The sequence below is a fragment of the Ananas comosus genome, linkage group 8 (assembly GCF_001540865.1).
Source record: "Ananas comosus cultivar F153 linkage group 8, ASM154086v1, whole genome shotgun sequence".
NCBI lineage: Eukaryota > Viridiplantae > Streptophyta > Magnoliopsida > Poales > Bromeliaceae > Ananas > Ananas comosus.
Window position 1 is genome coordinate 3136151 of NC_033628.1, and position 23824 is coordinate 3159974.

General features: G+C 35.9%; 3 protein-coding genes across 4 annotated transcripts; all 3 read right to left on the bottom strand.

Moving 5' to 3' along the window:
* On the bottom strand, positions 3477–8539 carry LOC109714078 (BTB/POZ domain-containing protein At5g41330-like). Its single transcript, XM_020238492.1, has 4 exons — positions 8086–8539; positions 6940–8044; positions 5283–5391; positions 3477–3977 (listed from the first exon to the last, which is right to left on the bottom strand). Exons 1-2 carry the CDS (start codon positions 8422–8424, stop codon positions 7019–7021), a joined length of 1365 nt encoding a protein of 454 aa, XP_020094081.1. The 5' UTR covers positions 8425–8539; the 3' UTR covers positions 3477–3977; positions 5283–5391; positions 6940–7018.
* On the bottom strand, positions 12639–18992 carry LOC109713681 (EKC/KEOPS complex subunit Tprkb). Of its 2 annotated transcripts, none has more exons than XM_020237853.1 (7): positions 18879–18992; positions 17431–17526; positions 16363–16429; positions 16074–16196; positions 15902–15985; positions 13048–13134; positions 12639–12956 (listed from the first exon to the last, which is right to left on the bottom strand). In XM_020237853.1, exons 2-7 carry the CDS (start codon positions 17499–17501, stop codon positions 12870–12872), a joined length of 519 nt encoding a protein of 172 aa, XP_020093442.1. In that variant the 5' UTR covers positions 17502–17526; positions 18879–18992; the 3' UTR covers positions 12639–12869. The 2 variants fall into 2 exon arrangements, with proteins under 2 accessions (XP_020093442.1, XP_020093443.1); XM_020237854.1 differs by having other exon boundaries at positions 17431–17514; positions 18879–18991.
* Positions 19820–23582, bottom strand: LOC109713682 (pheophorbide a oxygenase, chloroplastic). The gene is made up of 7 exons (XM_020237855.1): positions 23095–23582; positions 22751–22986; positions 22515–22641; positions 21492–21628; positions 21113–21272; positions 20570–20848; positions 19820–20270 (listed from the first exon to the last, which is right to left on the bottom strand). Exons 1-7 carry the CDS (start codon positions 23539–23541, stop codon positions 20016–20018), a joined length of 1641 nt encoding a protein of 546 aa, XP_020093444.1. The 5' UTR covers positions 23542–23582; the 3' UTR covers positions 19820–20015.

A 23824-nucleotide genomic window follows, 5' to 3' on the forward strand; every position in this document is an offset into this window, starting at 1 on the left:
TAAAACATTTGTAATAATGACATTTCATTAGTTAAAAGCTGCATATTTTTCATGTAAATTATAAGTGATTAAATTTTTGAATCATGATCGGAATCTTTGTTGATGCCTTGAACAATTGTTTGATTAAACTGTTTTCCAAATGTGATTAATCGCATCAGGATTACTAATTAAAACCTTTTGTAACAAATAATTCATTTTTTACGATTTCAAACAGGATCTAATTTTTGTAATGTTTCAAACCGTACACAACATGTTACAAGCGCCAATAAGGTACCTCATAATTTTTTCATCATCTCTTCACCCACCTTACTCCCACAATTTACTTAGTAGAAGAATATTTTACTAAACAAATATTTTTCTTAGGCTTTGGAGGACAAGAATAACGGCAATGGATGCCTTCTTTATAAAAGTGACATTTCTACTTTCCTATTGTTAATATTAGATACTTGCATTTGCTCCTTGAATGTGATGGTATAACTGTGTAAGCAACAAGTAAACGTCACACCACATTAATCAATTTCCTGATTCCTATCTTTGTTCTCCAATTGGCCTGAGATCATCAATCATCATCACATCTCTCTCTCTAAATTATTGGATGGACCGCAGTGTGCAGACAGGCTCTGCTAAAGTTAGAACCGAAGTTATTACATAAACACCAAATAATTGATATAGGCAAAGTAATATTTGCTATTGTAACAGCACAATATTTTATATCCAATCATAATTTGAACTTTTTTTACTTTGACAGTAGTAAATATTGTTCCTGCGATATTAGTTCCCAACCTTAAAAATCTAAATATAAATTTACAACATTTAAAAGAATTATATGTTACTCTGTCATTACTTTTTGTTTTCAATGTAGGCTCTATTGCACCACATGAGTGCAAGATTGCAATTATAGCTGCCGACACATTTTTTTGTGAGACTAAGAAAGGACAAGTGAAAAACTTTCTATTCGTATAGCAAATAATACATCCAATTTGGAATCCAACCATCAGATCCAAAAGAAAGAGAAAGTGTCCGACGAGGGCTTGAATTATGATGTTAAGACAAAGACATTGTATAGGAAAAAGAAAGATTATGACGGCATCCTTATTCTATTTGAGTAGGCGTTAGGTTTGAAGATAAACAAGTACAAGTCTTTAAGTTCTTCTACCTGGGGAGAGATGTTCATCTGGGTGAGAGATTAGCTAAGAGCTCAGCGTGCAAATAAAGAACTACCCAATCTACTACCTCGGACTTCTACTTTCGAAAGGGCGGCTCCGAAAGGAGGATTGCTGGACCATTATAGAAAAAATAGAGAAACGGATTGAAAGATGGCAAGCTAACCTTCTCTCACAAGGAGGCAGGCAAACTTATCCTTATGAACACCCAAATGGGTTTTACGGGACATTGAAGCCCCTATGGAGTGCCTTTTTTTTTTGAAAGGGAGGGACTGCTGTTGTTGGGGAACACTATCTGATGCGCTGGAAGTCGGCGTGTAGAAGCAGAAAGGAGGGAGGACTAGATATTAAGAAGTTAGAGAACATTAATGGTGCTTTATTAGTGCAATGATGATGGAGATTTCTCTCTGATTCAACCAATCAGTGGGGATTCCTAATTAAAAACTTATACTACGCTCGGAGGAGATTACTTAGAGAAGGGGTTTCATTCATGCCCTACTCACAATGGTGGCGGAGTATTTTAGTAACTGGAGATGAGCTATTGGGGCTACTAAGCATCTGAAACTTCTTAATTGTAAGAATAGACATAAAAACTTTTAGTTATAAAACTAGGTCTAAATGGTGAATCATCACCGCTTTCTAAAGTGGTAACTATTCTCCACTTTTACATTAGAACTTCGAAAATGTATAGTATTTAACTTTAAAGATAATTTTAATATTTTAAAGAAAAAGATAAATGATTTGCCGTAATTAGAAAGTGGTAATTCATTCACCACATAAGCCTAGCCTATTTATATAATTATAATATTTTTTAAGCCTATTAATAAAAAAAATTATTAGAGATGTTTTAAGTGTGGAAATACATACTCAGTTCAAGATGGTCATAGAGTGAGCTTTTGGTCTGATCTATGGTGCGGCTGCTCCTCTCTGCAGTCCTTGTACCCTCGCATCTTTAACGTAGTGGCGAGTAAAAATTACAAGGTCAGAGATTGTTTCCGACAGAGCGGGTGAAAGCGGCATGACATATTGACAGATTTTGTCTCGAGCTCACAGGATGATAGAGAATCATTCGTGTTGTTAAAAGGAGTCACTCTCTGATATCACATTGTACAATAGAAAGGATGAAGTCAAATGGAGATGGGCCATGTCTGAAAAGTTCTCGGTTAAATTGTTATACAACTTCCTACAAGACGGTGGAGTTAAATATAGGAGCTCCGTTCAATTGTAGAAGATCAGCATCACACTAAAAGTTAACATTTTCATCTGGTTAGTTTCAAAACGAAAGGTGTTAACAGTTGATAATCTACAGAAAAACAGGAGGCAGGAAGAGGAGGGATGTGTTCTATGTTCGGAAGAGCCTCAGACAGTTGATCACCTTTTTGCAGTATGCGAAACTACTAAACTTTTGTTGAAGGGTTTGTTACCTAATAAGAGGATCATACATAACTGCATCTTAGCTGCTAGGCTTCAGGAGTGAGCTGGCTCAAAAGCGGCACCGTAAGGGGAAGAGAGTAAAAGACAATTGCCATTACATGGTGGCTTATTTGGGTGGAGTGAATAGAAGAGTATTCGAGGAAAATAAGCACATCACGGGACAAATTGTGGGTGAAGGTCCGTTCTTGTAGGTATCTATGGATACTTACTGTGTTAAGCAGTAAGTATAAAGTGAGGCAAATGTGGGTGAAGGTCTTTTTGCCTCACTTTATAGGTAAGTTCACCTCCTAAATAATGAAGCGATAAGCCTCTTTTTGCCTCACTTTATAGCTAAGTTCACCTTCTAAATAATGAAGCAATAGCATGCTACTATTTTCTCAAAAAAGAAAAAAAAAATTGTAGGCCCTGTTTGGATGCATAAATATATTGTTCGATATATTCTCTTAAGAAATTTGTACAGTTGCAAGATTAAAAGTTCGGTCTTTTAAGTGAATCTTTAAGAATTAAGATAAATCACCTTATAGCTAAAATATATTATCCTATTAAATTATGAACAGACCTTTCAGCTCTTTTTAGATGGACGGAATATTTTGTTAGGTATATCTTTTTAATTTATTTGAACATTTGATTGATAAGGAGTATGATCAAATATTTAATTTGGATATTATATTCGCTCTTCAAGTGTTTTATTTTAGATAAGATAAATCACTTCGTAAGTGAAGTATATTATTTTATCAAATCATAAATAGCAAGACTTTTGAAGGAGCAAAAATTAAATTTTTTACTTACAATCATACTAGAAAATCCTTATAATTTATTCTGACATTCAAACAAAATTTTCAAGAAGTAAAAAATCAATTTCCTAGTTACAATCATATTAAAAAATTCTTATACCGAATAGATAACTTATTCCGACATCCAAACAGAGCGATAATAAGTTATAGATTTTTTTGACAACAATCGCACACAATATTTCATATTAAGATTTTCAGATTTGTACGAAAGTTTGAGTTCGGAAACTCTACTTGTAAACTCCATTTGAAATTTTTATATTAAAAAGAGAAAGTGTCTAGCTTTTGAATGAATAAAGTATACAATTTAAACTTACTCTTTAGGTTTAGAGATAGCATTGCTCCTCTGAGCTACTTTATTATCTCCCGGAAGTACCCCAAAGAGGAACATAAAGCAAATGGCGTCCTTGGAGTAACACACTTGGGACATCCAAATATGCCGAGAATAAAGTTGTGGCTTCAGCATAATGTTTGTGCTCGCCGCATATGCTTAGAAGATACCATCTCGCTCCTCCCTCTTCCTCTCTCTCTCTCTCTCTCTCTAGAATTTGCCAGCACTCGGAGCATAAATAAACTCCGTACACCATACCTATTATTTGATGATTAATATCTTAAATTTAAAATCTAAAGACACTTAGCAAGAATTATTATTCTGAAAGTCGACTACCTAAATATAATAGTAGTTCCAAAAATCAACAATAAAGAGCCATTTTATGTCCAAAGTTTATAGTTTTTAATGTATGGTTTAATTTTCCTTATGTCATAGAACACATCCAATAAACTAGATATTGATCTTAAAACCTCAATCATAGGATTTTATGGATGCCATCAATAAGATGCCGCTATACACTAGGTGCAGGCAATAATTTCCTTCTCTCTTCTCTCTTTACTTTTGGTGACAACACAAAAGTTTCAAAGTTCCCCCATGACTTAAAAGACACAAATATACCAATAAAACCACCCAATGAGGCTTACTCTTTTCCCCTCTTAAACCCATGTAAACTTAGCGCTCCTTTCGCTATGCGAACTTTCCCCAACTCCTTCATGGGGGGTTGGTCTCGCTCTTTGCTTCTATCTGGCGAAGAGCTCGAGGAATGGGAGTAAGTGGGTGTTTACCTCTTAAAACAGAGGAAACAATAATTGTCTCGTCTCTCTTTCTCTCTATCTATAAATGGTGGGGCAACTTGTATCCTTTGGCATTTGTAGCTTCCTTTGTGATTTTTAAGGTTTAATTCCATAGGATCAAAGGAAGTTGAAGTGGTGGTTTGAGTCTTCTGAATATGTATTGCTCACTTCTGTTTTGCCTTTTAAATAAAGATGACTCCATATGAAGTTGTCACTGGTGGCTAGTACTCTCTCTCTCTCTCTCTCTCTCTCTCTCTCTCTCTCTCTCATTTTAAGGAATTTATAGCTTCGGCACAAGAAAGAGATTATAAAGACAAATTATACAGCTATACTACTACTTACCACATTTGAATGCCATTTATAGTGAAGAGTCAAACAGAAGACAAGCAGAATATTTGTGATCATTCTTCAAAAGTCTGCCATCGGAATATGCTAATTAAGAAAGCATTCAAATTGACAAAAAATTCACAACAAGGTGCTTGATTTAAACAAGAGATAACGTGCTAACTAGTTAAATGGGTTTAAACACTTATGGGATGTTTATTTCACCAAAAATGGAGGGGGTGAAGCTGTTTTTCGTCATAACTCCACTTTCGCAAAACATCATAACTTATTTTATCCTCGGTGGTGAACAAAATCAACTTAGACGAAACAAACCTCAGTACTTCTGAAACTAATTCTTGTGAGTTTAAGATCATGGTTGGTGCATTTTAAGGCAAGAAGAGTGGAAAAGGTAGACATTCTAGTATGAATGTGACAAAGAGAGTACCTTATTGATCGCCATAATCCATCTCCCTCTAAAAATCTGAGAGATTGCAATGGTCCATAAAGAAATATAGTTACCTCAAATACCATCAATTTTGCGCATTTGTGTACACCTGAAGGACGAAAAATAACATGTTTTCATTCAGTTCACAATATTTGGGCTTAGAACAGTAGTAGTTCATATAATACTAGCATGCTTTGCAAAGAACCATTAGCACCAGAAAAGAAATTGCTGGGTGTCAAGTATCTTCTTTAATTATTCACTAGGAAGAAAACTTCATTTGTAACATCATGTGACTATCTTAACATTTGTTCAACTAATAAAGAAAACTTAAGTTCAACTTGCAAATGAAAGCAACGAACATATGACAAAATACCAAAATGATCTCTCTACCAAATGAAAAACTATTAATCAATATAAATAGACGAGTTTTCTCCAACAGTTCACATATAGGTATTCTGAAGTTCTTTAATCAGATTCTGTAAGCCATTGAACAACCTTAACTCATGAAGATAATTTCAAATTTTTTTTAAATAAAATCCTCTACCTCAATTAGTGACTTGCCTTTTCCTCTAAACCTATAAACCTACTGTGTATTCATCATACGTCAAGCTCCGTACAACTCAGTAGTATAAGCTCTATTTACATTGCCACCTGAGAAATAACATAGGGCAATCTCCGAAATTGTGGAAGTGGAACCACTATTTAGGATTCATGAACTCGTAAAGAATGATACAGAATTACTCTATCTTACAGCAAGATCTTCTATTCATGACTCAAAATTGTTATCCTCTACACTTTTGCACTCGGAGCTCCCTTCAAGCAGGTACAATCAGTAGCAAGTTTTCACCACTGTATATCAGTGTGAATTTGATTTGTCAAAAAATGATAATACATATAAAGCCCAGGAAACAAATAAATTTGACACCCTCGAAACATATGCAGGGAAGTAATTTTCTACTGCACAAGTTTCAATTAGCAATTCTCCTTGTACGAATTATTTTATCAACAACTACATCAGAATACAAGCAAAACACTATAAGCCACATATAGTTTGTTTCCACTTCAATTCATATATCAAACATTCAAACTCCGCATTGAGATAAAAAGTAACAAGATATAGTTCCAATTTGGCTCAAATAAACACAGTCACTTTGTCTTCAACTTGGGCTATTACACAAGTTCGATTACAAGTATGAACCATTTTCTTAAAATAGTTGAGCTGCCACTTAACATTAAACTTGACGGTTACACAGAAGATCATTCATCGAAGTGCTCGGCAACAACAGAAACCCTAGCACATTTCTTTTGCTAACTTGACTACAAAAAGCAGGGATAAAGTAAAATATCAAGTCCTCCTTAACAACAATTAGTCTAACTACAAAATGATACAACCACCGCAATGTTTCATCACAATCTTTTTGCCGAGATAATAATCTCTACATCCTACACTCCTAATAGACATCCCATAAAAGCACAACTGGATACTTTATCCACATATATACAGTTTGCTATAACAAGGTATTGACAGGAGAACCACTACAAAAATGCATTCATTAATCACTGTAAACTGATCAGAACAGTGAACAACAGACAGTCATCATCTCCTGAACTGATGGTTTTCATGCATTTGAAGCGAAGTTCAGAAAAAGGCAATCACCTGTGAGGAAAAAATACACCCAATGCAAAAGCGAAGGAACGAATCCATACAAGTCTTTTTTCACCAATGAACCATATCATCAAATGCCTCTCGTGCAACTCTCCCACACCTCCACGGACTGCTCATCCTTCCTCGCCAACACCATCCTGCTCCCCCCAAATGCTAAATGTGTTATCTTCTTCCCACCCCTATCTTTGGCCCTCCCCATCCAATTCTTTCTCATCACTCTCTCTTCTTCCAAAAAGCCTTCCCTTCTCCCCCCGAATACCACTTCAGTCCAGAACTCGACTTCGCCTCCCCTGGTACAAAACACATGTTGCCCATAGCATTCAATCAAGCACCCGCTGCCTTCTCTTTTCCCAGTTTCCACCTTTCTCCGATCTCCGAGACACACCCAGGGCTCCTCCGCACCCAATTTCCGGAGATCCGCCATGAAGACCTCTCCCGAGTTCACCCCAACCTTGAACATGGCACGCAGGCCGTCGGAGACCGCCACGTCGGCGAAGCAATCAATGCTCTTCTCCGTGATTTCCCAAGCTGCTTTATTGGATCTGATATCCCATAACGCGATGTTTCCGGAGAGCCCGGATGGGCCGGCGTGGGATCCGGCGGCCATGAGGAGGCCGAATTCCGCGACCCACCGCAGCTTGGTGGCGGGGATCGCCGAGTCCAACTCGGCGCCGAAGATCTCCTTGCGGCCGACTTCTAGAACGGGGTCGAAGGAGTTGAGATCGTAGGCGAGGACGGCGCTGGCGTTGCGGCGGGAGGACTCGAAGGAGACGAAGAGGGCGTCGGGGGAGGCGGCGACGGCCAGGACGGTGGAGTTGGTGGAGGGGTTGGGGAGCCAGTGGAGGACGCGGAGAGGGGGGGAGGGGGGGAGTGGTGGGGGAGGAGGGGAAGGAGGTGGAGGCCGGGAAAGTCGTGGCGCCGGCGGCGGCGAGGGAGGGGAAGGGCGAGGAGGAGTCGACGGCGGGGGGGGCGAGGGCGGCGCGGGTGGCGGCGGAGGAGGAGGAGGGGGTCGAAGGAGGAGACGACGCCGCCGTGGCGACGCGAGGGCGCGGAGGTGGCGGAGATGGCGGAGGGGGGAGGCGGCCGGGGAGGGGAGGGAGAGGAGGGCGAGGGCGGCGGGGAGAGGAAGGTGGAGGAGGAGGAGGAGAGGAGGGAGAGGAGGTCGGGGGGGAGGGAGAAGAAGCGGGCCTCGGAGAGGAGGTCGTCGAGGTCGGAGGCGGAGGCGGCGGAGGGGGCGCGGCGGAGGCGGAGGAAGGAGAGGAGGAGGGAGAAGATGCGAGGGTCGCGGTCGAGGAAGGGGACGGCGGCGGAGGAGGAGAGCGAGGAGAGGGAAGAGGCGGGGCCGGCGAGGGCGAGCGTCTCGGCGGTGGTTTGGAAGAGCTCGCCGCCGACGTTGATCGTCACGACGCTGTTCGCGGGGCTGGGCTTAGGGTTAGGGTTAGGGTTAGGGTTCGGGGGGTCGGTGGGAGGAGGCATTTGAGGAAGGGAGAGGCTGGAGGGGCTCGTTAATTGCTATGGTTGGTGGTGGTGGTGGAATGGAGGACGAGCGTTCCAGTAGTAGTAATATGTAGTTTGTTGAAGTCAAAGATGGAGTTGGGAGAGTGATTTATATAAGCGGACGGCTTTCTGGACTCGAGTCGTTTCAACTGTACATTGTTGCCGGGCTTCTTTTTCACTTTAGAAAAGTTTAAAACTTTAAACTACTGCGGCTTAGTGGACTGCCGTACGAATTAAAAGAAAAAATAATTATGTTTCTCGTAAGGGTGTTTGGTCTCGACTAGAATGCTATCAATAGTCCCAAGTTACTGATATTATTAATTTTTTAGTCATTAAATTGAGAAATGTACGGATAAAATGATATAAGCTTTCTATAGTTGAGTAGGTGGTTAAATAGTATAATCTAATAGATAAAAATAATCAAACGGTGGAAAACTCGATAGCACAATCCTTGGTGCTATCGATAGTATCTAAGCCGAACTCCTACAAAAATAATTTCTACAGAATTAATTTTGATTTAAAATTTTAATTTTGATTAAAGCTGTAGAGTGATTTTTGTAGAATTAATTTTGGTTTGAAGAATTAATTTTGATTAAAATCTGTATAGATAGGTTGAATTTAGATAAAAGCATTTTTTAAAAGTGATTTTGTAAAACTATTTAGCAATTTTTTTTTGATATTTGCATATATTAATATTTTACCAAATTTTATTTTAAAATAATTTAAATTTTAAATTTAAATTTGAATTAAAATTTTTAATTTTCAAATTTGTACAAAATTTAAAATTTGTTATTTTAATTTAAAATATAAATTTAAAAGGCCAATTTGCATAAAAAAATTCACTAGTTTTGAGTTTTTGTAAAAATATGCCATCTTTTTGAATTTTGCAGATTTAGGCCGAATTTTTAGAAATTGACCAAAATATCCTTGTTTCTTTTTATCTCTCCTTTTTTTTTTTTCTCCCGTTCTTTTTTTTTTTCTCTCCCTAGAGGGCAGCGAAGGCGGAGGCGGAGGAGGCCCGCTTCGCCTCTACCCGGTGCACCCTTACCCTCGCCTGCGCACTCCCGCCGCCTTCCTCGCCTCCGACCTTGCGAAGGCCGTGTTGCAACCCTCTTTCCTTTTTTTTTTTTCTTTCCGACCCTCCTCCATCGCCTCCTTGACTCTTTACGACAGTAAAGAGGGTAACAAAGCGTCCTCTCACTCCTGTTTTTTTAGCTCGTTCTTTTGCAAAGTTACACTATTTCTATTGCAAAGTTATACTCTTTAAACTGGCCAATTTTGCAAATTGTAATTTTTTATGCAAATTGGCCAATTTTGTTTCTGGAAGTTATATTATCCTTAATCTAGCAATTCCTAATAATCTTCTTTTATAATGTCAATTATACACCCATTTATAAATGGTCTTAAATATTCTGTGCCAAATATTAGTCAATTATATGACAAAGAATATGATGTAAGATTTGAAGCAGTTCCTGTAGCAATGTTAAAAGTATATAGTAAGAATACGTTGTAATCTTTTAAAATTTTAATTTTACTGCCAAACATTACAATTTTTTTAATTTAAATCAATCAATAATACTTTGACTTGCAAATTTAAACTAATTGCTTTAATAAATTTATAATTATAAAAATTATGTAAAACATATTAATTAAACCTANGGGAGAGGCTGGAGGGGCTCGTTAATTGCTATGGTTGGTGGTGGTGGTGGAATGGAGGACGAGCGTTCCAGTAGTAGTAATATGTAGTTTGTTGAAGTCAAAGATGGAGTTGGGAGAGTGATTTATATAAGCGGACGGCTTTCTGGACTCGAGTCGTTTCAACTGTACATTGTTGCCGGGCTTCTTTTTCACTTTAGAAAAGTTTAAACTTTAAACTACTGCGGCTTTGTGGACTGCCGTACGAATTAAAAGAAAAAATAATTTTGTTTCTCGTAAGAGTGTTTGGTCTCGACTTGAATGCTATCAATAGTCCCAAGTTATTGATGTTATTAATTTTTTAGTCATTAAATTCAGAAATATACGGATAAAATGATATGAGCTCTCTATAGTTGAATAGGTGGTTAAATAGTATAATCTAATAGATAAAAATAATCAAAAAATTAAATTTTACGGTGGAAAACTCGATAGCACAATCCTTGGTGCTATCGATAGTATCTAAGCCGAACTCCTACAAAAATGATTTCTACAGAATTGATTTTGATTTAAAAAATTAATTTTGATTAAAGCTGTAGTGTGATTTTTGTAGAATTAATTTTGGTTTGAAGAATTAATTTTGATTAAAATCTGTATAGATAGGTTGAATTTAGATAAAAGCATTTTTTAAAAGTGATTTTGTAAAACTATTTGGCAATTTTTTTTTGATATTTGCATATATTAATATTTTACCAAATTTTATTTTAAAATAATTTAAATTTTAAATTTAAATTTGAATTAAAATTTTTAAATTTTAAATTTGTACAAAATTTAAAATTTGTTATTTTAATTTAAAATATAAATTTAAAATGCCAATTTGCATAAAACAAATTCACTAGTTTTGAGTTTTTGTAAAAGTAGGCCACCTTTTTGGATTTTGCGGATTTGGGTCGAATTTTTAGAAATTGACCAAAATATCCTTATTTTCTTTTATCTCTTCTTTTTTTTTTCTCTCTCCCTAGAGGGCAGCGAAGGCGGAGGCGGAGGAGGCCCGCTTCGCCTCTACCCGGTGCACCCTTACCCTCGCCTGCGCACTCCCGCCGCCTTCCTCGCATCCGACCTTGCGAAGGCCGTGCCGCAACTCTCTTTCTTTTTTTTTTTTCTCTCCGACCCTCCTCCATCGCCTCCTCGACTCTTTACGACAGTAAAGAGGGTAACAAAGCGTCCTCTCACTCTTGTTTTTTTGGCTCGTTCTTTTGCAAAGTTACACTATTTCTATTGCAAAGTTATACTCTTTAAACTGGCCAATTTTGCAAATTGTAATTTTTTATGCAAATTGGCCAATTTTGTTTCTGGAAGTTATATTATCCTTAATCTAGCAATTCCTAATAATCTTCTTTTATAATGTCAATTATACACCCATTTATAAATGGTCTTAAATATTCTGTGCCAAATATTAGTCAATTATATGACAAAGAATATGATGTAAGATTTGAAGCAGTTCCTGTAGCAATGTTAAAAGTATATAGTAAGAATACGTTGTAATCTTTTAAAATTTTAATTTTACTGCCAAACATTACAATTTTTTTAATTTAAATCAATCAATAATACTTTGACTTGCAAATTTAAACTAATTGCTTTAATAAATTTATAATTATAAAAATTATGTAAAACATATTAATTAAACCTATAAAAATAAATAACATAAAAAATAACGTTGATCCACTCAAATTAAACAAACTGAAACTGAAATATTAGATAGTAAAATTAAAATTTCAAAAAATTAGATAGTCAACTCCAAATGCCCATAGTTTAAATAAATTCTGCACGTTTTTACCGAATCTTTTAGTCAGATTCTTCCGCCTTGCCAAGTTCGATAAAAAATACAAGTGTATAAGCAATATTTATACTAGCAATTAAGCAAAAATGAAGAAAGAATCGGTTTTAAACAGCGCATCATAGCATGTTCACACATGTTATTATGAGCCACACGAAGACAAACTGTGACGAGTTAAGCCTGCAGTAATCAATGCAAAAGATGCATCGTGACGATGCATTCTGTTTCACTGAAGAAACTCACGAACATAGCTAAATCCACACCTGATCGAAGTACATCAGAGATTTGAGTCATGCTAATAAATACACAGCCATGAACTGCAAACAAATCAAAATGAGTTATCTAGTCACCAACCAACATGATTGATCATTAAGAGAAAATAAGAATAGAGGTAAAAACGTACAAAACTCATCTTAAGTATTGACCATTTTGATTTGATTGTCCAACGTTTCAAAGTTTTGATTTTTCTACTTACCCTTTCAATTTATTTGATTTGAGTCAATCGACTGCACTTTGACTTCAAAATTTAAAAACGTTACGAAAATTACATAAAATATACTAAATAAATCTGTAAAGATAAACGATGTATTTAAATTATCAAACAAATTGAAAAGATAAGATAATAAAATCAAAATTTTGAATTATTAGATAGCCAAATTAAAATGGTTTATAGTTTAGATAAGTTCGGTACGTTTTTATCGAAAATAAAAGATAGAAAATAAGAGACACAAACACAAAAGAAAATTTTCACGACTTCAACCCATCTTCTAAGCAATAGACTAAACTTTGGGTTAAAGTTTTTGTTTAGCTCAATAATTACATCTAAACGAGCAGAATAATCCTCCGTAGACTCGGCAGATGCACGATCATAAAAAGTGTCAGTCATTTTAGCAATGCTGGTTGAGAACTAATATATATATATATGTAAAAAGAGGTCAGATGAATCTCATATTTTTCATAGAGCATCTCGAGCAGAAATCCTGCACGTGATTGCTTCAGACAGTGAAGATATTGCCAACTCCTGGGCAGGTATTTTGTAATGCTGCAAAAAGGTAGATTGAAGAATCATCATGTTATAATAAAGGTGATAAACAGATGAAGGTAGATTAAGAACACCACAACAAAATGAAGACCTTCAGAATCTGGGGTTGGTCCGCTCTCGCCTCTAGATCCGCCAAATCAATCTCTTTTCCATTGATGAGCTTCTCCACATCTTTCATCTAATAAGAAAAAAGTCTTCATTATTGATTTTGTAAGTTTAACAATGGTAGGTTCATGAAAGAATCCCATCCCACTGCCGAAGATGTTGAACTAGATGCAGCAGCAAATTTACAAGCTAGGTTTACCTTGTTGACTGCATTGGAGAGAATTGAAATGACTTGCGATCATGATAGTGTGCTAAGTGAAGTATCATAGTTGGAATTTGAAACAAGTGGTGAGATTAAATGTTAGTACAAAGAACAGAAAATACTTACGGAGAACAATGTGTTCAAATTTAAGATTTGCAAACAAATTGGTTTTCAATTGCAAATTGGTTTTCAATTGAGCTTTTATGAAATGGATAATTCCCCAAGCTACCCCTTCAGTACCTACAGCAGATCAAGATTTAACAAAGCAAGATTGACAGATACATACTAATAGATATAGCTCGTTTACCTCGAAGTAGAGATTGCAGTAACAGATTTTTTTTTTTTTTTAATGCTCACTTACTCAAATTACATGGTATGCTATGTACCAACTAAAAACAAGATGAGGCTGGTGCTGAAAAGCAACACTCTGGATCAGTCATGTGTAATAAATATTGTGCTTTGTTTTTGTCCAAGAGCTGGTTTTGCACTAAAGAAGCCATCCTAAATTTGTGGGCCAACCATTCAATGTTCCTTAACTCTTAGACAATTATATTTAATTTAAAAGTTTACATATACTACCAAATTACTTATCAGGTTCACTTTTCTTCTTTGATAGTCGAAGAAAACTAGGCTAACTTATGACACAAGTAGGCCAAAAGTCTTGCTAGTGTAGTAGACTAGCAAAGTTTTGCATATTATACTGCTGGGCCATTCATCGCCAGAACAGATTTTAAAAAAAAATCTAAGGTTCTGAAAAGTCCCAAAAGAGGCCCCCAACTAAGAGAATACAGCAACTTCCCCTTCAAAATGCTGCAACTATTTCCTCTCTTTTTGGCAAAGAAAGATAGCAACTATAACTATTGCAATCAAATGCAGTATCCCACTTCTTCCGCGGAACTCAACTATCATAAAAAACTTCTGTTGAATCCACTTGTCTTTATGGCAGGTTTGGTTATTCATAAGTCCCTAAAGTTTTTTTTTTCTCTAAAAAAGAGTCATTTTTCAACACAAAAGTGACGTTTGAATTCAGTTGTTTTGTCAGCTTTTGAGCAAAAAGTAGACAGCCATAGTTCCAGGATTTTATTTGGTTATACAATAAGTACAAAGTGTCGATTTAAACTTACATTTTGCATTAAATCTAAATTGAAATATATAAAAATAGTTTCAACATAAAATTTTAATTAAAATTTCAATTTGAATTTATAATTCAAATTCCAAAGCTACAACTGAATTAACAATTAGATTTGAAAGTTTAGATCAACTCACAATTGAAATTTTCAAAAATCAAACTCAAGTTTGAATATAAATATGAATTTAAATCTTAAAAGTTTTTACTTAAATAATTTCAATCTATATACAAATATAAATTTAAATGAACATTTTGATCTTCAAATTTGCATTTACAACTGGAATTTAAAATTTCAATTCACAATTTAAATTCAAATTATAATTTTTATTTCAATTCAAATTTGAATTCATATTTCAAATTCAAGCATATAATTGAATTCAGAATTCAACTCAAAGTTCAAGTTAAAATTCATGATTGATATCAAATTCAAAAAACAAACTTAAATTAAGACTCAAATTTGAACTTGAAAATTAAAAGTGAATTGAAATTTGAATTCAAAAGTTGGATTAAAATTAATTTTTGAATTTAAATTCGTATTTGGGTTCATACTTTAAATTCAAGCATATAATTAAATTCACATTTCAAATTAAAAGTTTCATTTGAATCTCATTGCTGAAATCAAGTGGAAAGTAAAACTGAATTTCAACAAATTTTAAACTTAGAAAGTTAAAAATTAAAATAAAGATAAACTTAATTTAAACTTGAATTTCCAGGTAGAGTAGCATCCTGCTTATGCGGCAGAGGCTGGGTTGGGCTAAGTCACAATCGAGATATGTGAGCGTTGTGTCTATACGATTTAAGTAAACTGGTTGCTCCCTTTCTAACAACTCAAGCTTTGGAAATAGCAATTAGCACCAATAATCCACAGATATGTCACTTTATGCAAGTACCACTTCTACTGCTTCACTTTGGAGCAACCAAACATCACCTTAAAAAGACTAATTATAATTTGGATATAACAAAAGTTTATATAGTACAGATCACAGTGTATAGCAGTGATCATATAGTATGAATTACGTGTGTATAGGTTTAATCAGATTGATCTACTAAATTGCTACTCTTTTGATTTAAATATACATTAAATTTTTAGAGCTTCACATTTCTGAGTAAAGTCTCTTAGAAGCCAACTCTAAAATGTAATAACTGTATTAGATGACTTGATAGAGGAACATAAACTAATGATACATCTTTTTCAATTAAGGGGTCGAGAAAATAAGTAGATGCAAAGATCAAATCTTAATCAGAAACAAATGCATACATCTACACCCCATAGATATTATATAAAGCGGAAATGTTTTTATATATATGCACTCCGGTTTAAACAATGAATTCTACAATCAGGTGCCAGCTGCGCTGCAAAGCAAAATATACTGAATAATTTTCTAATGGCACGAAAACAAGCTCCAAGCAGATAATATGAACGAGAAAAAGCAAACATGACATGTTCGCAGTTGAGAAACTTCACAAAAATACTAATAAATGAAGTAATTCAACAGTGACCAAGTGTACCTCATCATGAGAAGCATTGAAACGAGCTGCAAGGATGTAGTTTGTTTCATCCGAAATTCCACAACGCTTCAAGGACTCGGTTATCTATCATAAAATTATAATTCAGAGAACCGTAATATGTAAAAGATAAAATAAAACTTGAAGAAGAAATAGACAAATAAAATATGTGTACATGTTTAGACCCAGAATAATTATAAACAAGCTCTGAATGAAGAGTGCGGGTTGTTAGGGATTCCCTTGATTTTGAGAGAAGGGCCTTGTGCGCTGCTGCTAAAACAGGAAAAACATCTGGTATCTGTTATTCGAAAAAGCAATGCATTAAAGAAGTACCATATAAGAATTCTAAAGTACGAAGGGAATATGCAATGTCAGGTTACATAAGCTAGGTAATTCAGGGTTGTGCGTCAGAGAAGTTGTCTAAACAAACAAACAAACAAACAAACAAACAAAAAATCACATACTAGCTGGGCATTCAGAAGAGCTACTTCAGGCTGTAGTTTTCCACATTGCATTGAATCAACAAGTTCCCTAGAAAGAAAAACATCAGAAACTAGTCAGCAAAATCACTGGGAAAATACTTCTGCCGGAGAGGGCCACCTTGAGGCAATTCTTGAGTAATCAAGTGATAAACAAGCAAAGAAAAATTAGTAAATGCAGGAGATGTATACAATAATGCCATGTAAATTTCATTTTATTATTTCTTACAACACAAAAATGCCACGCAAAAAAGGAAATAAGAATATAACACTACAGAGATTGTGTCAAAGACAAGAAATATAAACAATACAACTGCAGCATTTCAATGTTAAAAATATAGTTTAGCTGAGACACCTCAAAATGTGCAGTTCAAGCATAGATTAGATCAACGTAAGTAGAAGTTATAGTCGGTAACTGAGGTATTAAATGCTTCACATAATGGTTTGGGTTTATTCTTTTGATTTAAATCTATGTTGAGCCGAATTGAAGTTTTAGTTATACCATTTTTGAAAACAACAAATGGCAATTCCCTATTATACTCTGCATAACATTTCTAGTCTATCATCCACAACAAGATATAGCTTGTACCCTAGAGCACAGGACTACCCCTTACTCGTAATCCTACAGTTGCACAGAGTCATGTTGGATGCTTTACGATATTTGACGGTGAAGCAATATAGTTAAATTATGTGCGCCAAAAACATATATAGAAATGTAAAGGTAGATAAATAGATAGAGATGCATACGCTTCCTTATATTATCTAATTACTACACTAGAAATCCGCTACCTATTGTGCCTTACCAACAAGAGCTACTATTCAAGCCAATCTCTTGTATTATGCAATCCTTTGTTTTATTTTCAAGAAAACATGTTGTCGCTACTAGTATCTTCCATTACTACAATCGTAGTACATCCATGTAGTCACTATAGTAACTTCTAGAACATAAGACCAAATGCAATATGACACAGAATAATGAAGTTATCCACACACAATGGGTGCTAAGAAAGACACTACATTCTAAAATAAGATAGAATGGGATGCGAGGGTGACCTGCTATTTGTAACATCAGCAAAGAGAGCGAGGGAGAGAGTGCTTTCCTTGGTAATTTGAAATAACTTCATGGTTCTTCAAGTTCTACCTTGCAGACTTCAAGTTAGGAAACGTGGTTAATACCCAGGATTGGATTGGATCAATATTTGAAATAGCCCAAGGCGCACCAAGGCGCAAAGTGTTGTTAGAATGTAAGCGCAAGGAGCAGGCGTGCACGGTGCGCCTGAGTGAGGTGAGGCGCACACTTTTATAAAATTTTAAAATAAACAATTCATATGCTTTCTAACAATTGTTAAATGGCACTAAAGGCTCTTTAAAATCATATTATCACAAATAAAAGAAAATTTTTAAGTAACCAAATAATCATGTTTTCGAGGACTAAAAAAAAAGATGAAGAGAAAAAGGAAACCAAACAACATATATAATGATGTTAAACTAGAAATAACATATGTAAAAAGTAAAGAACAAAATAACTTTTTGTTTCCAAATAAAGACCAGCGTGAAAATAACTAGTAATTGCACAAACATACAAAAAACTTTTATGTCGAAAACATACAAATTGTAAGTAGGGTTGAGCATTATTCGGCTCAAACCGGATTACCAAACCAAACCTAAAAAAAGTTGGTTCAGTTCGGTTTTCACATAAAATTGGTCGGGTTCGGTTCTAAATATTAAAAAACTGAAAAACCAAAATTTTAGTAACATAACATATATTAGTTTTCAATTTTAAAAATTTATGCATTAATTTTAAACAATAATCAAATAATTAGAGATATAATTTATGATCGTCTTACATTAATGATGTTTAACATAAGATCAATCATGATTATATATTATTTTTAGTAATTTAAAAAAATTAAATCAAATAAAAATATTTTGTTAAAACTAAACAAATCGACCCCATCTGAACCGAACCGGATGAATTATTTCACTTCGATTCCGTTCGTACCCTTTGATTTCATTTCGATTTTTTAAAAAACTGTAAAACGGAACCGAACAGATAATCAACCTTATTTATTATAAGAATAAAATCATCAAAAAAGCAAAATGCATAAAATTTAAAATTCAGAACCACCTACTCTGCATGAATAACTCCTTTTTTTAACTTAAAAATAATAATAATTATTATTATTAACAATAAAAAATAAACACTGTTCTAAGGAAAAAAATAAAAAAATCTACTCCATCATATTCCGCTATTCCCAGATAATACACACAAGGGAGAGAGGGAAAGTAATCAGTTAAAATAAGGTATTGCTATATTAAACAACACACACACGGAGAGGGAGATTTGAAATAGGGTATCAACCTTTTTTTTATTGAAAAAGGGGTTTAAAAAACTAAGTAAAACACTAGTTTAAAGAACAAATTAAAGCACAGTTTGAAAAACAAATTAAGCCCCATTCAATTCCACATAATATGCACGAGAGAAAGAGAGAGATGAACACCTCCGTGGACGAAACTTCGGTGCTGCGGAGAAGGGAGAGAGAGAGAGAGAGAGAGAGAGAGAGAGGGGCGATCGTGGTTTAGGTTTAGGCACATTAGCTAGGGTTTGGGTTTGGGTTGGGGTTTGGTTTTTTTTTTTTTTTTAACAAAATTGTGAAAATGTATAGATGCCTCCCTGAACTTTAGCTCATTTTGAAATTGGCACATGAACTTTTTCTTCTTCTACTTAAAGTTTGATTTTCGTAATTTTTTTTGGGTAATTTTAGAAATTTTGTTAGAATAAAAAAAATTAGTAAAAACCTAAAGCCAATAAAAAACGTTTGCAGCTTAACATTGATCAATATCTTTTAATTATAATAAATAAATATAAAACCAACAACTAATAGACTATATAAGTTAGAAAGTTGAACAATATTAAAATATTAGAACTTTATATTAGAATTTGGGCAAAAATTGTAATCTTACAAAGTCAATAATTCTTTATTCCTCTAAAATGTTACACTTATTTACTGGCATATTAAAAAAATTCAAAATATAACCCCAAATTACTAAAAGGGAAGAACTTTAGTCAAATTTCAAGTAGGGAGAGTGTAAATTAAAAAAAAATTAAGGGATTAATTTCAAATCGGGCTATAGTTTAAAGGGTGTCCATCTATTTTAACCTTCTTTTTTTAGCAATACTATATATACGCTCAAAAAGAGAACTTTTTCACTAGTCAAATTGAAGTGACTAGCAAAAAAATTTTCATCTAGGATAAATATAGTGTTTAAAAAACAAAAAAAAAAAAATCTGAAAAAAAAAGAAAAAAGAGCCACTGATTGAAGTTTGAAAAGTAACTTTAATTAGTGTTTGTAATCAAGTCCAACCGAGGCTATAGTTCAGATAACATTATTTCGAAAATTCTGATTTCCTACCATCAAACTGATCAAAACAATTTGACAATTTTTACATACAATCTATAGCTTCATTCCATAAGAAAATGATGTATGGCTAAGATTATTTTTTTAAAAAAAAAAATTATACAAAACTTACCATTCATCAACTATACAAGTACCCAACTATACATGTAAACAAGTCCAATCAAGTTTCTAATATATATACTGAAACTATTAATACTGCGCGACACCTTGGAAGTGTTTTAATCGATCTCCGCATGCACATAATCAACAAAGATGAAGTTCTTCTGGAGCTCATGCAATGCATACGCCAAAGAAGCACTTAACAAAGCGGCCCCTGCGATCAAAAGCCGAAGCTGGATGGTAGAGGGAATTCCAGCTGTTGCGCAGAAAAGCACAGTCGCGCCTATGAATATCTTCTGAAATGTCTGGAAATTGTTGTAAGCTGCTTTGCAAGATGAGCATTTGAGAGTGTGCTGTTCAAATCTGTCCAACATCTGCATAAGAGGAAGGAGCGTTCTCAGCTTGTCCCTAGGAGCACAATGAATTATAGAGCACACAAATTCAACAGCAAAAGATCGAGTCCAAGTTGCTAAGTTACTACTGCATTATTTTAATTTTGTCGTCCGACAGAACTGATAGACTTATAGTTTGCAGGCAATTCAACAATAGTAAAATTTAGAGAACTCCACAATAAATGCTTTTTAGGGCTGGAGGAATCAGAAAAACACAAGAAAATTCAAACATATACAAGTTTACTGTTTCCTAGAGGCTAGACAAGAAGTTCATTGTGTACCTGACGTTTAGATAGGACGGTCGAGGGCAAAGCCTGTCGGTTGGGAACACCGAACCACTCGGGCTGGTTGTTGCCGAATCTCCTCAACCAATTGCGAAAGGCTAGAACTAATCGGTCTGCCTGAGTTGGTGTGAATGTAATCTTTGTATACTGCTGATTAACATCAGCAGAGGACTCGGCTGATTTAGAGAGAAAAATCTTCTCCTGTCCTTGAAGGACAATCATGTCGCCGTCATAAACCTTGTTTGAAGTCCAGTGTTCATGCCATCGGGGGACCAGCTGCATCATCAAGAACGGAATGTAAATATTGGGATACAATCCAATTTATTGTCTATCAAGGTGATCAAGTATGAAGAAGTCTACGTAATGCATAAGCTTTTTTTTTTTCCCTTTCTTATGTAATGAATTAACTTGTGCATTTCACAAGCAGATGCAGCAATAATCAGTGAAAGAGCTAAACCAAGGTTCTAGCTATACAGCAGGCTGCAAGAGTTAAGCAGGCATCAAGATTTTACCAGAGTTAAGCAGGCATCAAGATTTTACCTGCCACCATGCAGGTCCGGGCATTGAAAACTGAAAGAAATTCCGAGCGCTACAAACAATGGATCGAGTCTTCCCGGGGGCCATGGGTATATTGAACGAACAAATCCATATAACCCATTTCTGATCTCCAACAAAGGGCAGCTTTGTGTCTATTTCTATTCTGGAAGAACAAATACAGAAAGGCCGAGGCCAAGGTTAGAAAACTATTACAAGGAGGTGCTTAATGTAGAATTTCACATTAAGTAACTTATTTTATTGGGTCATCTACTGGACTACTAATATTAAAAGGTTAAGCTTGAAAATAAATATAAGAGACCTACGCAATCTGCAAAGCAGGTAGCTCAATCAGATGACAGAAATGCAGTAGAAGGATGCTTACTTGTTCATGTAATAGCAAGGGGCAACAAACTTCGCACTAATACGTGGGTTCCCAGAGTCTGCACCAGAGAACCCCCATGCACCACTAGACTCCAACTTGAAAGGCAAAGGTTTGGCTCTATCCCTTTTTCCAGTGACCTATATTAAGCAGAACATAGATCGCAAATAAGATGTTGCATGGTAACACAAAATATGTTAAACTTGTAATTACTGCCGAAAGAGCAAAGTTTTAGAGAACATGAATAATTTCTGGTTTTCAAATTGGATGCCACTTCCCGCCCAAAAAAAATAACATTTCATTTCAGGCATTAACATTCAACAAAAACATTCAAGTTCTGTCATCAATTCAATATATGAACATCCAATATGATTGAAGAATGAAAAAAGGGGTGAAGACACCGGCCTTCTTGTATAGCCTGATGTCATTTTTAATTATTTCTAGTTTGTAATGCTCTCATCTTGATATTTTGTTTTTCAACTGCTTGTTACAACTTGCCATAAAAATATCATTAAATTTAGTACAAGGCATGACAATCAACGTGCTTCATCAATTCGCTGAAATAGAGATGATGAATAAAGTTACGCACTTACGTTCTCACATAAAATTTTTCTCACATCCTAAGTTGCTTTTATGTCTATAATTTTAGGCACAAGGTGGTAAAGCATTAGCATGACGGACAGGAGAAAACATAGATAAATGAAACTACGAAACAACTCATCACTTCGCAATGTGTTTCAATAAAAAAAAAAACTAAATATCTTGTGAAAGTTTGACATTTTGTTAACCAAGCACATGCAAATACATTAAAATATATAGATATGCCGGTGCCCCAAGACTCAACCAATAAAAGTTGTCCACGTTACAACCACATTATCGTAACATGTATGAATTTAGCAAAATAATGAACAAACTAAGAGAAGCCACACATTATGAAATTAGCAAAATAATGAACAGATAAAAAGATTCATAGGGAAATCAAGGCATGAAATCGCATCCAATACCGTCAATTCGCAAGCTAAGTACCTTATGGTGAGCAAAATCAATATGGGAAGGATCAGAAACATTCTCCATCAGGGTATCATAGCCATAGAACAGGTCCCTCTGTATCGTCACCGTCGAGAACGATGGATCGTCAAACTCTTCTGGCAACCTAATTATCATCGAAACCAAATATACCCACTCATCAGAACAATAAAAAGCACGAAAAAATTCCACAAAAATTATGAATTATCAATCCTATGCACCAAGATTTCACATACATAGGGGGCTTCGAAGCTGCGGCCTTTTCCCACCCATTCTCATCCGGCCACACGAACAGCAACCCCTGCGACACGAGAGTAGGGAACCTCGTCACACAAGCCCTCGGCGATCGCACAGCCCGGGCCTCGGGACCCTCAGCCGCCGCCTGCGGGATCAGGACGCACGAACCCGTCCCGTTGAAGGACCACCCGTGGTACGAGCATTGCAAGCACCCGCTCTCGTCGATCCTCCCCTCCTTAAAGATCCAATTTTTGAATCGAATTGGTCAATTTCCTCCCCCAAAACTTGCAGAACCCTAACCCTAGGCCGGGGAAAAGAGAGGGAGAGAGGGGAAGTCGCTTACAGAGAGGGGGGCGAGGCGGTGGGGGCAACGGTCGTCGAACGCGACCCACTGATCGGAGTTGGGGCCACGCCACAGGACGAGGTCGCGGTTGAGGAGTTGGAAGGGGGTAGGGCGGTCGGGGTCGAGGTCCTCGATGAGGGAGACGGGGTACCAGTGGTCTCGCCATGAGAATTTCTCCGAGGAGGAAGAGGACGATGTTTCGGCCTCCTCCGCCTCTTCTAGGGTTTCCTGGGCCGCTTCTTCGTCGGAGATCGGGATGGGTGCGGTGGGGGACGTGGGCGCCGCCACCCGGAGCGGCGGAGCACGGCGGCTGCGGCGGCGGCGGCGGTGGTGTGGAGGAGGAAGAGGAAGAAGAGGAGGGGGAGAGAGGAGAGGGGGATTGGGGTGGAGAGAGGGGGAGTGGGAGCGTGGGAGAGGGAGAAGTGAGAAAAAAGATACCGTAGCCATTTGTGGGGGATTTGGAGGAGGGAGAGTCGCTTATTGGAGGAAGCCTATGCATAGTATATAAATATAATATTTAATATTTATTTATTATAAGGGTTGCTTAAATATTAATTTGAGTAAATTTTAATCAGCTCTCCTATACTGTTTATGATGATTAGCAAATTGCCTATAATTATGTAATTTTATTTTTGTTTCTTTGAGAGATTCTGGTAATTAAAATAATAAAATTATATATTTTGTATACTTTTTCTTTCTATTTTGCTTCTGTTTGCATTATAATATTTTC

Bases quoted from the DNA above. Each gene is read 5' to 3' on its own strand.
- LOC109713682 (XM_020237855.1), bottom strand. From the start codon at position 23,541: ATGGCTACGGTATCTTTTTTCTCACTTCTCCCTCTCCCACGCTCCCAC. The intron at 22,642-22,750 runs GTATGTGAAATC...GATGATAATTAG, and splicing joins GCAGCTTCGAAGCCCCCTAT to GTTGCCAGAAGAGTTTGACG. The intron at 20,271-20,569 runs GTACACAATGAA...CCTCTTATGCAG, and splicing joins CCGTCCTATCTAAACGTCAG to ATGTTGGACAGATTTGAACA.
- LOC109713681 (XM_020237853.1), bottom strand. From the start codon at position 17,501: ATGAAGTTATTTCAAATTACCAAGGAAAGCACTCTCTCCCTCGCTCTC. The intron at 16,430-17,430 runs GTCACCCTCGCA...TTTTCTTTCTAG, and splicing joins GCTGATGTTACAAATAGCAG to GGAACTTGTTGATTCAATGC. The intron at 13,135-15,901 runs GTACACTTGGTC...TTTTCTTATTAG, and splicing joins TCAATGCTTCTCATGATGAG to ATGAAAGATGTGGAGAAGCT.
- LOC109714078 (XM_020238492.1), bottom strand. From the start codon at position 8,424: ATGCCTCCTCCCACCGACCCCCCGAACCCTAACCCTAACCCTAACCCT. The intron at 8,045-8,085 runs TCCTCCACCTTC...GCCCTCCTCTCC, and splicing joins TCTCCCTCCTCTCCTCCTCC to CTCCCCTCCCCGGCCGCCTC.